The sequence below is a fragment of the Mesocricetus auratus genome, unplaced genomic scaffold (genome assembly GCF_017639785.1).
Source record: "Mesocricetus auratus isolate SY011 unplaced genomic scaffold, BCM_Maur_2.0 Super-Scaffold_100047, whole genome shotgun sequence".
NCBI lineage: Eukaryota > Metazoa > Chordata > Mammalia > Rodentia > Cricetidae > Mesocricetus > Mesocricetus auratus.
The window spans coordinates 7,113,043-7,126,615 of record NW_024429224.1 but is presented as its reverse complement, the minus strand read 5'-3'; the positions used below and the strand labels follow the sequence as shown (position 1 = coordinate 7,126,615).

Genomic DNA, 13,573 nt, shown 5'->3' with positions numbered 1-13,573 from the left:
AGGGTCTGACATGACCCCACTGGGCAGCAGAAGAACCTGTGCTTGCTCTTGTGGTATGTGTGAATGCTCAGTAGAGACCATGCTCACATCCTCTCAGTTCAAGGAAGGCCAAGAGCATCATCAGGAATGAGCAAAGAGTAGGCTTTCCCCTTAGGACACCCACAGCCTCGGATTTGCAAAGACGGGACTGCACTGTTCTGAAGAAGAGGCCTAGAGAATATGGAAACATTTTCTAAGCTGAAAGAGGAAAACACAGAGATAGGCCACTAATTGAAATATTTCCCCCCAGAAGAGGAGGTCTAGCAATTATGAGTTGGCAATGTATAGCTGGAGGGGTTGAAAATGCAGAGGCCATATATATATATGGAGACAGACTTTGAAACCTGTCACTTTCAGTAATATCAAGATAGAACAATGGAATCATTGTACACGTGCATGCATGTGTGCATGCGTGCGTTTGAGAATGAGGGCTTACCTGTGCAGGTACATGTGAAGGCCGGAGGTTGACATCGTATTTTTTCTCAGTTACTTATTTACTTGCTCTTTGAGACAGGGTCTCCCTGAACCTAAGCTCACTATTCTGCTAGCCTAGTTGCCAGCAAGGGTTCAGAGAGACCCCACTGGGTACTTGGGTTTTAGGCATGAACCACCACATTAGCACATCTGTGGATGCTGGGGATCTGAACTCAGGTCCTAGCTTTCCTCAATCAGAAATCACCCTAGCTCTCAACTGGGTCTTTTAAGAAAATATTATTTTGGCCGGGCAGTGGTGGTGCATGCCTTTAATCCCAGCACTTGGGAGGTAGAATCAGTGAGTTTGAGGCCAGCCTGGTCTACAAAGCAAGTTCCAGAACTGTTACCCAGAGAAACCCTGTCTGAAAAAAACAAACAAAAAATAAAAATAAAAAACCAAACCAAACAAAAAACCAAAAAAACCCAAACCCCCCAAATTCACCCCCCAATTATTATTGTATTATTTTTGTGTGTGTGGGTATGGAGGAGCACTCTGAAACCAGCCTGGCTGACCAGGCCTGGCCCAGCGTTCTGCCCATCCACACACACAAATGCAGGAAGGAGTGCTCCAGGAAACACAGGCTCCTGCTACATATCTGGGCTCCTGAGGACGCTAAAGGAGACATCCTCCTGCCCCACCTTCTCCATAGCTTCACTGAGGACAAAGGACACTCATAATTCAAAGAGAAAGCATCAACCACTTACCTCCTTTTTACACATCCCTGAAGCTGCCAAGTTTGATGGGGCGTCCCCTCTCACAATGGACTTGAGTTTCAGTGCCTGATGGACAGAGACACCACTTAAGGTTTGGTATCGGGCAGTGAAAGGAGAGCAGGGCAAGCAACTGAGGTTGGGAAAAAGCAATGAGTCAGGAGTAATTTGGGGTTAAAGCTGCAGGATTCTCTATGGACTCATCATTGATAAGGAATTAGGAGGAGATGGTGAAGCCCCAGGGACAGGATTATGGCCCAAAGTACACCTGCTTAAACTAGTTGTATTAGTCCTGTGATTTCTAACTAAGACGGCTGAAAAAATAAGTAGAGATTCCCAGGTCCTTCCTAATCTTGACAGCTCAAGAGTCCCTGAAAGGAAAGGGCATTTAGATTTAAGATTTTTTAGAAAATTATATTTATTTTGTGTGTGCATGCATGTATGTGGGTGTGTATGTATGTCATGTATGTGTATGCATGCCATGTACAATCATGAAGGTCAGAGGACAACTTGTGGTAGACATATGGAAAACAGGACAACTTCGGGACTCAGTTCTCTAGGCTGTCAGGCTTGCTGGCAAGTACCCTCACCTGCTAAATTTGTTGAAGTTGTCTTAAATAAAGGCTGATGCATGTTTTGAAAAATATGACCCCTGTCTCCAAGCTGTCCTTGGTCACAGGACTATCCATTGTCTAGTTGCCTTCCTGCTTAGTGCCTGGCCCCTGGGGAGACCTTACCTGCAGCTGGAGGACCCGCCCCTTCCTACTGTGTCTTAGGACCACAGCTTGGAGCTGAGAACTACTAGTGTCACCAGGGAAGTGCGTCAGAGGGAGGGGGATCTGCTCCAAGGCCTAAGTCAGGAAATGCAAGGGAGTCACCAAAGCCTGAGGACTGCTTCCACATAACAGGCGGAAGTGGGGGCTTCTGTGTGGACCCTACACAGCATGTGTTTCCTCTTACAGGGAGGGTTCAGTGTTCAGCTTGGTGATACTCAAAGTGCTCTCTCCTCTTTGGAGAATCCTTGTAGGTAGCTGAGAGGTCTGAGCTCCTCTGCCAGGGATGATCTGGAGGGCAGGAGCTGTCCCCTGCCATAGAGCACTATTTTTTTGCAAAGGGAACCAAATCTACACAGCTGTCGGAACCCACTTGTCTTTCCACCACAATCTTGAGAGAAACCATGAGCTTCCAGATGGCTGGTTAGTTTTGTGACAACCTGACACAAGTCAGGGGCACCTGGGAAGAGGGAACCTCAACTGAAAAAAATGCCCCCCCAAGGCCAGGCGTTGGTGGTGCATGCCTTTAATCCCAGCACTCGGGAGGCAGAGGCAGGTGGATCTCTATGAGTTCGAGACCAGCCTGGTCTACCGAGCGAGTTCCAGGACAGCCTCCAAAGCAATACAGAGAAACCCTGTCTCGAAAAACCAAGAAAAAAAAAAGCCTCCGGCAGACTAGTTGTGGGCCAATTTTGATTAATGACTGTCACACTGAGAGGTACCATTCCAGGGCATGTGGCCCTGGGTTGTGTAAGGAAGCAGAGTGAGCACACCACAGAGAGAAAGGCAGTAGACAGACTTCCCTCAGTGAGGGATCATAAGCTGTATGAGGGTAAACCCTCTTCTTCCCTGGTTGCCTTGGTCATGGTGCTCATTACAGCAGCAAAAGGCACACTACCACTGCAAGAAAAAAACAAAGTATCAGCCGGGCGGTGGTCGCACACACCCTTAGTCCCAGCACTCGGGAGACAGAGGCAGATGGATCTCTGTGAGTTTGAGGCCAGCCTGGTCTACAGAGTGAGTTCCAGGACAGCCAGGGCTACATAGAGAAACCCTGTCTTGAAAAAACAAAACAAAACAACCCCCCATCCTAACAAAGATACCTTGTGGGGTGTCTAGTTTGGAGGGACTTACAACTATACTTCTCAGGAGCTGCAGAATATAATGTACCTGCCCTATCCTAACAAACTCAGCCTGGCGGGCCTCCTCCTTCTTCCGGGCTGACTTGGGTGACTCAGGTAAAACATCACTAAAAGACCGTCGATTGAGCATGTTCTAAAAGAGAAAAACAAGGATGGGATTCCTCAGTCATCAAGTCTCATCCTTTGGTGTCTACACACACACAGAGAGGCACACACCTGTTTGTCTAAACAGTACTATTTCTACCAGCAGCATTCATTCATTCATTCATTCATTCATTCATTCAGCATGGCAGCAGACACAGAGATGTAGTCCAGACATGTACAAGCCAGCACTGTGTAAAAGCTGAGACCAGGCAAACTAGCAGCTTCTTCATTTACTAGCATTGTGACTGAGCCCCCAACATGGCACAGCTCCAGGATGCCTGTCCCATGGAGTGGCACCCTGGTAACCCAGCACCCGGAATTCCACGGGAATGACACCCCTGAACTGTGTGGCTCTGGGGTCCTGTGGGTTAACTTCTAAGTCCTGCGTGGTTGACCCGTCTCGCAGGTGTGTGGTGGGGATCAGTGAGGTAATAAACAGAGGGTACTTAGCACGGTGCTTGGTCTCTCCCTCCAAAGCTCTCATCAAGCCCTGGCTGAGTGCCCCACCCTCGACCAGACTTGGGGTCGACTTTGTAGATCAGAGGCTGGTGGGACAGCAAATGAAAGGACTAACAGGACTAACGTGTTTGATCCAGTCACTGATAGACAGGGGAAGTGTAGAAGGAGATGACTCAAGAGGGTGACTTGCTTCAACTAGAGGTAATGACACCTTGGCTGAGGTCTGAGGGACATGATTATTCATTATGGTGGCCTCTCTGAAGCCTTCCATGACCTGTTAAGATTTGCTCCGTCAGGTCCTGGGGCTGGCCTGGTCATTCCCTGAGATCTGTCAGACTACCAACCAGACAGAAGTCAAGTGGTTCTGTAAAAGGAGGTGTCAAGTGCAGAGAGAAGGGGCCAGTAAGTTCCAGTCCATTCAGATAGCCTGTCTCCCTGGGTGAATGACTGACATCTCTCATTTACACACAGCACCAGAAATTCATTACTTTTACTAGAGTTTATGAATGAATGATCAAATTTTAAGATAATTCTTTTTAAAAATATTTTAAAAGATTTGTTTACTTATTTTTATGTCTACAAGCATCCTATCTGCATGTGAAACTTTAGGTCAGAATGTGAGGGCATCAGAATCCCACTATAAGTGGCAGTGAGCTACCATGTGGTTGCTGGGAATTGAACTCATGACCTCTGGAAGAGCAAGCAGCACTGTTACCCTCTGAGCCATCTCTCCAACCCCTTAAGATAATTCTTAACTTGTTCTGTGCTCCCTTGTTAAATAAGGAAATGAATTAAGTATTTATTTGTATACATGTGCGTGGAAGCTGTAGGACAACTTGTGGGGTTGCTCTTCCTTTTTGCCATGTAGGTCCTGGAAGCAAACTCAGGTTGTCAGACTTGGTGACAAGTGCTTTACCTGCCGAACCCCATCTCATTGGTCTCAGGGAAATGTTTTTAAACAATGATTTTACTCTCTTGGTGACCTCATACTCTGGCCGGAGACCTCCTAAGAGCATGTGTACTACGGAGGTGACGAGAAAGGGTGGAGTCTCAGCAGTGTAGACAATGCTCTGGGCCTATAAAATATTCAGCACCAAGTGGGGTTCCCTCGATGGAAACACTGTCTCAGTGTCTGCTTATAGAAAACCCAAGAAAGCATTGGTCTCTCTTCCAAAATCAGTATTTTTGCCAGTTCGTCAGCTCTATGTCACTAGCACCAAGGACAGCACCACTAGAAAGCAGTTTTGCCGTTCCAGGGTTCTGACTTTACCTTGCTGTGGCCACCTATACCTTAGGCCACAGCTTTATAAGGATGGTATTCTTGCACACAGATACTCAGTGGCCCTCCTTTTTTTATGAAGAATGCCAGCTGTGTGGCCTCAGGGCAGTCTAGGCAGCAAGCACCATGGGATCCCAGGGCTTTCTCCAGAGCTCATGGCTAGAACGGCAGTCTCCAGAAGCCCCATGGGATTGAAAGGAAACACAAATACCTTATGCAAATCTGGCATCAAATCCTGGTATAAGGAGCGAATCAACATGTCCAGAGTACGCCGGCGTTTCTGGGCAAAGGTGGGAGTTTCCAAAGTGGCTTTCTCACCATTAATCACTAAGCCAAATGAAAAAGGGAATTAGTCATTAATAGCCAGTGAAGAGTGGTTTTTACAAGCAAAGTCTGCACAGTGAATGCTACCAGTCAGTATAATACTAGCATTATTATGGATATGGAGTGTCTCCCAAAGTGTCAAGGGCATGGCCCCAGCTGGGGGATCTAATTATCGGGAGTTATCTTGGATCCTGCTGTCTGGCTGCTACGAGGTGAGCAGGCTTCCTCCATCACGCCTTGCTGCCACCATGCTCTGCTTTACCTCAAGCTCTTAGTGATGGAGCCAGGTGATGACCTTATCCAAGACAAGACTTTTCCTCCTTTCGTTTCTTTCCCTATGAGACAGGGCTTCTCCATGTGGCCCTGGCTGTCCTGGAACTCACTCTATAGACCAGGCTGGTCTCGAACTCAGAGATCCACCTGCCTCTGCCTCCCGAGTGCTGAGATTACAGGTGCCACCACTGCCTGTTCTCCTTTTAGTTGTTTTTCTCAGGTATTTTACCACAGTGATGAAAAATGACTAAATGAACTGGCATTACCATTGATCTAATCTTCCTTTCATGGGTGAATTCTTCAAATTTAAATTCCAAAGTATGGATTTGTATTACCTGTACACACATTTATCTTCCCTTTCTTGTTGGACAGTAATCATTCAGAGCAGGGAGCAGATCTAATTTTAAAGACCTCTTTAGCCATACACAAACCTATCCATCCTTTCCCCGCTTCTTCCCCTGGGGCGTCATTTAATGGGAGTATGTATGTATGTATGTATATATGTATGTATGTATATACATATATATGCATAGTGTGTGCACGCGCATGCATGTGTGCATGTGCATGTGTGTGCATTTGCTGCAGTTTGTTGAAAAGGAAAAGCTGCTTTAGCACAGGACTCGGGTTCTTACTTTAAAGGATGCTTCTTCTGGAAAAGGCTAAGTATTTCATGGACTATGGACACTGGTCTGACAAGGTGGAGTGTGTAGTTACACACCAGAGCTCAAACAGGAGTGTCCAAAAGGTTGAAAGTCTGAGGTCATGAGTGTGGAACCCAGTCTGTGGCTGGATGTGGAGTCTTAAGCAATTTTTTTCTACCTTTCTGGGGCTTCAGTTTCTAACCTACCCTATAAAAATAGGCATGACTCTATTTTTATAGAGGCTGCTGTCATTTAAGTAATAATGCATACACCTAGTTAAGTGCTAGGCACATTGAACTGGGTAAGTATTCATTTAGTTTTCTCATGCAGAGGGCCAACAGGACGGTCTGTTCATGGACTGAAGACAGACTTGCTGGGGACAAGGCCTTCCCTAGATACTTTCTATATGCAGGGGCCAAGCTGGTCTTAGGAGTTTCTGAAGTGCACATGCCAAGATGTTTTCTTTTTCTTTCTTGAGGATTTTCCTAATTAGTACCTTAGACAATTACATATTTTAATTAATTAATTGTTACCCCAACCTTCCCTCCCCCATCCATCCACTCCTTCCTTCTCTTCAGATAGGTCTCCCTTGTGTATCAGCCCGCCATATAAGGTTGCAGTGAGACCAGGCACCTCCTCTCCTATTGAGTCTGGATGAGGCAACCTGGGAGAAGGAGTGTCCCCAAAGCAGGCAACAGAGTCAGAGACAGCCCCTGCTCCTTCTGTTAGGAGTCCCACAAGAAGACCAAGCTACACAACTGTAACATATGTGCAGAGGGCTTAGGTCAACCCCATGTAAGCTCCCTAGTGGGTGGTTCAGTCTCTGTGAGCCCCTATCAGCCCAGGTTAGTTGATTCTGTGGGTTTCCTTGTGGTGTCCTTGGCTCCTTTGGTTCCCATGATCCTTCTTCCCCCTCTTCTGTAGGATTCCCAGAGGTTCATCTAATGTTTGACTGTGGGCCTTTGCATCTGTTTCTATCAGTTGTTAGGCGGAGAATGCACAGGCCTATGGACATTTGATTTTGATAAAGTAGCCAGTAATATACAATGGAAAAAGAAAGCATCTCCAATAAATGGTGCTGGCATAACTGGATGTTAGCATGTAGAAGAATGCAAAATAGATTCATTTCTATCACCCTGCATGAAACTCAAGTCCCAGTAGGATCAAAGACCTCAAAGTAAAACCAGATACACTGAACCTGACAGAAGAGAAAGTGTGGAATAGCCTTGAACACATTGGCACAGGAGACAATTTCCTGAACAGAACACCAGTAGCAAAGGCACAAAGAGCAACAATTAATAAATGGGACCCAATGAAACCAAAAAGCTTCTGTAAGGCAAAGGATACTGTCAAAAGGACGAAATGGCAGCCTACAAAATGGGAAAAGAGTTTCACCAACCCCACATCTGATAGAAGGCCAATTTCCAAAATACTTAAAGAATTCAAGAAACTGGATTATCAACAAACTAAATAATCCAATTAAAATATTGTGTATAGATCTAAACAGAGAATTCTCAACAGAAGAATTTCAGATGGCTGAGTGTGCAAATTTTTCCCTTCCTTCCTTCCTTCCTTGTTTCCTTCCTCCCTCCCTCCCTCCTTCCCATCCTTCCTTTGAGACAGGGTTTCTCTACTTTGCCCTTACTGTCATGGAACTTACTTTGTAGACCAGGCTGGCCTGGAACTCACAGAGATTTGTCTGCCTCTACCCTGCTTGGCCTGAAAACTACATTTTAAATAACTCATTTTGACAGAAGGGAAAGATAGGAGTTTTTTAAAAATGATTTATTGTGTATACAGTGTTCTGCCTGTATGTATGCTACACACCAGAAGACGGCACCAGATCTCATGATAGATGGTTGTGAGTCACCATGTGGTTGCTGGGAATTGAACTCAGGATGTCTTGAAGATCAGCCAGTACTCTTAACCTCTGAGCCATTTCTCCAGTCCCTAGATTTGCGTTTTTATTGAACCATTCAGAGCTATTTTGGATTTTCCAACCTGACTGGCTTCCTCTGTTCTGCTGAACTTGCTCTGGAGTCCAAACAGCCTTCTAGTCTGAGGCTTCTATTGTGCTATTAGTGTGTAGCCAGGCTGTCCGCAGGCCCATTGTGCTATTTGTGTAGCCAGGTTGTCCGCAGGCCCATGCGCATCTGTAACCCAGACTCCTTGTACCCATCTTTCTTCTCAACATAGATACTTTTTTTTTCTTGCCAGCATTTCACAATGCAGCTCTGGCTGACTTCAAACTCAAGAGATCCATCTGCTTCTGCCTTCAGCTTACTAGGAATAAAAGCACTGCAACTATATCTAGCCCAACCCAGCTACATTTAAAGCTTTGTCATCAGATCAACTGAACCTCAATTCTATTTTTTCCTAAGTAGTCAAAGGTGCTAATGGGCCATTCCTTGGCCTAGTTCTGCCATTCCATTTTGGTGTATAGATTCCACTTACAAGTGCATCCCCAGTGTTGTTCTCTAAATAATCTGAGGATGAAGCACACAGGCTCTGGGGCCCCTGCTTGCATCCTACAGAGCACTTTCATCTTCTGTGCCCGACTCCTCTGTTCCCTTTAGCTGTTCCCTGCAACCCCTACTCTCTGGTTTTTTTTCTTCCTATTTGATTCTCTGGTTTTGAACCACATGAAGTTTCCCAAGTCTGGATGTTTTGAAAATGCAGCCTACCTGGCAACATTGTGCTGGTGTCACTGGAAAGTGCCACTGGCTGGAGCTTGGTACACAGCCCCCAGAGCTCCTCAATGTCATCTGTCAGACTGCTTCTCTCACTCTGCCCCTCACCTCACTATACTCCAATACGTGACCCTTGTCCCAGCCGCTGAGCTCGCCTGTGAGCATGGACAGTACAGAACCAACACCTCTGCCAAGTGGTCTGCAGCCTGCTGCTTCTGATGTTGGGGGCAGGGCATTTCCCCAAGACCCCACTGTGGACCAAAACCGGGAGCTAACAGTGTGGAGGGTGGGTACCCAGCTACATGCCCTTAATGGTTGGGAAGCATGTGGAGGCCTCTGGGAGGGGCTGCTGGGGTTTTGGAGGGAAGAGCACTTTCAGACAGCTTGGCTGTAAGTGGGACGTATTTGGTGACTGGAGTTAAGTGGCATTCATCCCTTCAAGTGCCACAGACATGGTTGGTAAGGCATGGGAATCTTGTGTGGCTGTTGACGGAGGTCATCGAAGAGAGTAGGTAGATAAGAAGATGAAGGTTAGGGCTGGAGAGAGGGCTCGGGCTAGAAACACTTGCTGCTAGCGGCACAGGCCTTTAATCCTAGTATTCGGGTGGCAGAGTGGGCCGATCTCTGGGAGTTCCAGGTCAGCCTGGTCTATATAGTGAATTCAAAGCTAGTCAGGGGGTACATAATGAGACGTTGTCTCAAAAAAACATGCAGCACTTCCTACTCTAGTAGAGGATTGGGTTCCATTCCCAGCACCCATCTTGGGAAGCTTGTAAGTTCTGCTCCAGGGAAATAATTCAGTACCCGCTCATCTGGCCTCCACGGGCACAGCACCTGCGTGCACGTAGTGCACGCACACACATACACATAAAATTATGTAAGTATTTTAAAAAGAAACAAAGGAAGGACAACATGCCACACAACACTTGTATGGCCTGCAGCACCAGTTTTGGTCAAGTCTAAAAGAGACTGAAGACGAGAAGCTGAGCAGTAGGTATCGTTTTGGGATATTGTGAGGTTCTGGGCTCAATCAATGCCACTGTAGGGCCAGGTGACCAAGAGGGACTCAAATGAGTGGAGGAGCTTTTCCAGATGCTCTTAAACTACACAGCAACAATGACAGAATGAGGCACTGCGTGTGGGTGGGGGACAGGGGGATGCCGGCGAAGCAGCTGCAACCCCTTGTGCGCTGGCAGACGGTGGGGGCTGACTTCAGGGCTGACAGACTTGGCTTCTATGAAGAGTCTGCAGTGGATGAAGCCAAGTGACTTGACTCTGATCAGCAGGATGCTCTGGGGAGGTTGTGGCCAACTTCTGTCGTACAGAAGATTCGGGAGCGCAGAGTCAGGCCCTGGAAATGGTCAGTGGACTAAGGTGCATGTGTGCTGGCTCACTGGCTTGTGAGGCTGGGGTGGGAGGGTCTTTCCACTCCAGGCACACCCCAACACCACTGCACATACACAGCCCAGCAGCCCTCCACTCTGCTCAGATAAAGACACAGATCATGGCGACTGAGACTCAGAATGGTAGCATCAGAACCCAAGGCAGAAAGGCCAGTTTGAGGAACGGGGAGTGGAGAAAGCAGCTAACCTGCAAAGAAGGTGGGTGGGGTGGTAAGTGCGGACAAGGACCCAGAGGAAACCTACCGAATGCTACCAGAAATGCAACATGGGTAATGGATGAACAGAGTGAGGACTGCCTGACAATGACTCTTGTGCACTGTCTGGTGAGAATATGAAGAGACACATTTGATTATGGAACAAGTGGCAAAAGCATTTCAAAATGACAACTTACATTTCACAAGCAAAAAGTCCCTGAATTCCTGGTGGTCTGTAAACACCGGTGGGGATGGCAAGGGTGGGCCAAAAAGAGGCACGCTTTCTTCTGAAAATATTTTTAGCCTATGTAAAGAACATTCCAGAATTAGTTGGTTCTATTCTTCAAAGATCACCAATACTTTTGTAAGCTGATGTGTCCAGAGGCCTATGTAATATGTTGGGGAGATTCATCCCGGAGGAGCCCGTGTTACCTCTGAGCACTCCCTTCCAGGGCACAGGCCTATCTGTAGGGTCTGCTATCAGCCTGTGGATTGGCTGAACAATAGCATGGTGCCCTGAACAGTGAATGATTGAGGTTCAAACCCACTTCCTCTGTGTGTGTGGGGAAATGGACATTCCTTTCACAACATCCTTTTGATAGATTCATTTTGAGAAACAGAGAGACAAGTGGGCAAGGGGGTAGTCTAGGGAAGGGGTGCTCTGACCAAGGTCCCCTCCAAATTACAAAACACCAGACTAACCCTGATCCCTGGGCCCACTGTGCATACTAATACTGTATGGAGCCAAAGTCTTCTGAAGAGAGGTGGCTTTGTAGGGTATTCTAGAAGGTGAGAGCATGTCTAATCAGCCATCCAAAGAAAGTACATCAGAACAAAGGTGAGGTCATCACCTACCTGTAATTGTCATGTTGCTGGTCATACCTCACTAAGGCAAAGATATCTGTGGGGACAGTCAAGGCAATTTATAATATTCTTGGTGCTCACACCTGACAGCGTGTGCCCTGAAATCCTTCCTGCAGAATTCTCGAGCAGGCTAGCCACCTAATGCTCTGAAGCTGGGATAGAACCCCACCTCTTTACAAGCGGAGCACACCTCAGAGTCCGTGTCTAGGGTTGGCATCTGTGTGCTCTTCTGCTGGGAAGGGCTTAGATGAATCCTCCAAAACTGTCAGCTGAGTGATGTCAGTAAACACACTGAACAGCCAAGGAGTCAGCAGATATAAAGGAGCAGTTCCCTCCCTGGAGCACAAACAAGATCCTGACACGGATCCCTCATCTGTTTCATTTCACACATTCTGAGATGGGAAAACAATCTAAATGTTTCTACTGAGCACCTTCCCTCTCCTTCTGCCTTTGGTAGACAAAACAGCACCAGAGAACAAGCCAAAATAGCTGGCGGCAGCTTCTAAGCAGAGTCGACTCTGCTTGGGCTGAAGCCCGAAGTGTCCAGAATAGCTTACTGCTGGGGTGTGGATCAGTGGCAGAGCACTTGCCTAACATGTGGGAAGCCTGGGTTCCATCCAGCATGTGAGAAAAAAAAGGATAAATGGTACACTACAGACTTCAATCTCAACAGGACACTTTAGAAAGAAACTCACACAACACAATCACCTGCTCTGAACAGTGCTCTTCCTCTGCCCCTCTCATGGGCAGCCCTGCTGTTGTCTAGGGCTGAAGCCAGCAGGCTTGGGTACCCCACTCCTGCGCTCTGTGGGATGAACTCACATTAACCACTTTTGGTTCTTCCAGAAGCCCATGTGCCAGGCCAGTGTGGAGAATCTCCAATAAGGGGCACCCTAAAGCTCCTCAACACACCAAACCACCGTGTCTCCCCTGCTCCACTCGGAGAAGTTTCCTGTCATGTAAGAAAAACCACCATGAAAATGGGAACTATTAGTGCCACAGCCCAATGAATGGGGACACCGGGCCGTGATCAGGATTAGTAAAGAAGGCATGCACATGACTTCCACCGTAATTAACGTCTCCCTACCCTGTGGAAGAAATGTGGCCATTTCAACTTTTAAACACTTCCTTGCAAGCTGTTGTTTGGCTTCAGGAGACAAGTCAGAATACAGAGAGCAGCTTCACCTGCAGACACTTGACGTACAGTAGTAGCCTGCCTCTGCGGACGGGACTAGACGTCCTTTATTTACTGTGGCTAACCTACACTGCTTCTGCAGCCTGTGGCCATGGCAAGTGGGCAGTGACTGAAGTCTGACAGGCCAGGATGAGCACATGTGCGGGGTTTGTCTGGATGAGCACTGATGAGGTCACCCCCCATTCTACAGACAATCTGAGCTGAGTGCGATTAGGGAAAGCGAATAATGTCATTAATTTTTTTTGTTGTTGTTGTTTTCAAGACAGGGTTTCTCTGTGTAGCCCTGGATGTCCTGGAACTCACACTGTAGACCAGGCTGGCCTGGAACTCAAAGAGATCCACTTGCCTCTGCCTCCCAAGTGCTGGGATTAAAGGTGTGTGCCACCACTGCCAGGCAACATCATTAATTTTTATCATGCCTCATACTTTAATTTAGCAGTTACCAGGGCTTAGAATAATTTCTCATGGGGCTGCCTGCCTAGCCTCTTGAGTGCTGTGATTACAGGTGTGAGCTAGCGTGCCAAGATTTCTTTTCATATTTGAGACAAGGTTTTGCTATGTAGACCCAGCTGGCCTCAAACTTGTGATCCCCCTGCCCAGGTCTTCAGTGAGTTGGGACTGCAGGCAGGCAGCAACAGACTTTTATACTTGAAGTCAAATTCCCAGAGGATTCACTGGTCATTCTTCAGATTCATTCCTTAGTGGATAATGGGACACCCCTCCCCTATTTCAGAGACTTCCTGAGAAAAGAGAAGACATTTTGGAAGTCAAGGCTGGGTGTGGAGGCAGGTGCTTTTCGTCTCAGCACCCAGGGGTCTGAGGCAGGGAGGCTCTAAGTTCTAGACTCCCTCAGGAGTTCACTGTGGAAAACTATCTTCTGCACATGACATAGTGGATGCAGCCAGGAACACTTAGCCCTAGTGGATCCTGGCACAAGACTGGGCCCACAGCATTCCATGTGCACAGGG

General features: G+C 47.3%; 1 protein-coding gene across 9 annotated transcripts in view; it reads right to left on the bottom strand.

The window, feature by feature from the left end:
- The window catches only part of Garnl3 (GTPase activating Rap/RanGAP domain like 3), a 145,653-nt gene that overhangs the window by 25,519 nt on the left and 106,561 nt on the right, over window positions 1–13,573 (bottom strand). For 8 of the 9 annotated variants that reach the window (XM_040735611.1, XM_040735612.1, XM_040735607.1 and 5 more), the window contains 5 exons: window positions 11,402–11,447; window positions 10,744–10,850; window positions 5,233–5,348; window positions 3,168–3,272; window positions 1,219–1,293 (listed from right to left, as the gene is read on the bottom strand). In XM_040735611.1, coding sequence (XP_040591545.1) covers window positions 1,219–1,293; window positions 3,168–3,272; window positions 5,233–5,348; window positions 10,744–10,850; window positions 11,402–11,447 — 449 coding nt within the window. The remainder of the gene's footprint in view (window positions 1–1,218; window positions 1,294–3,167; window positions 3,273–5,232; window positions 5,349–10,743; window positions 10,851–11,401; window positions 11,448–13,573) is intronic. The other variant, XM_040735610.1, reaches the window with a different exon arrangement.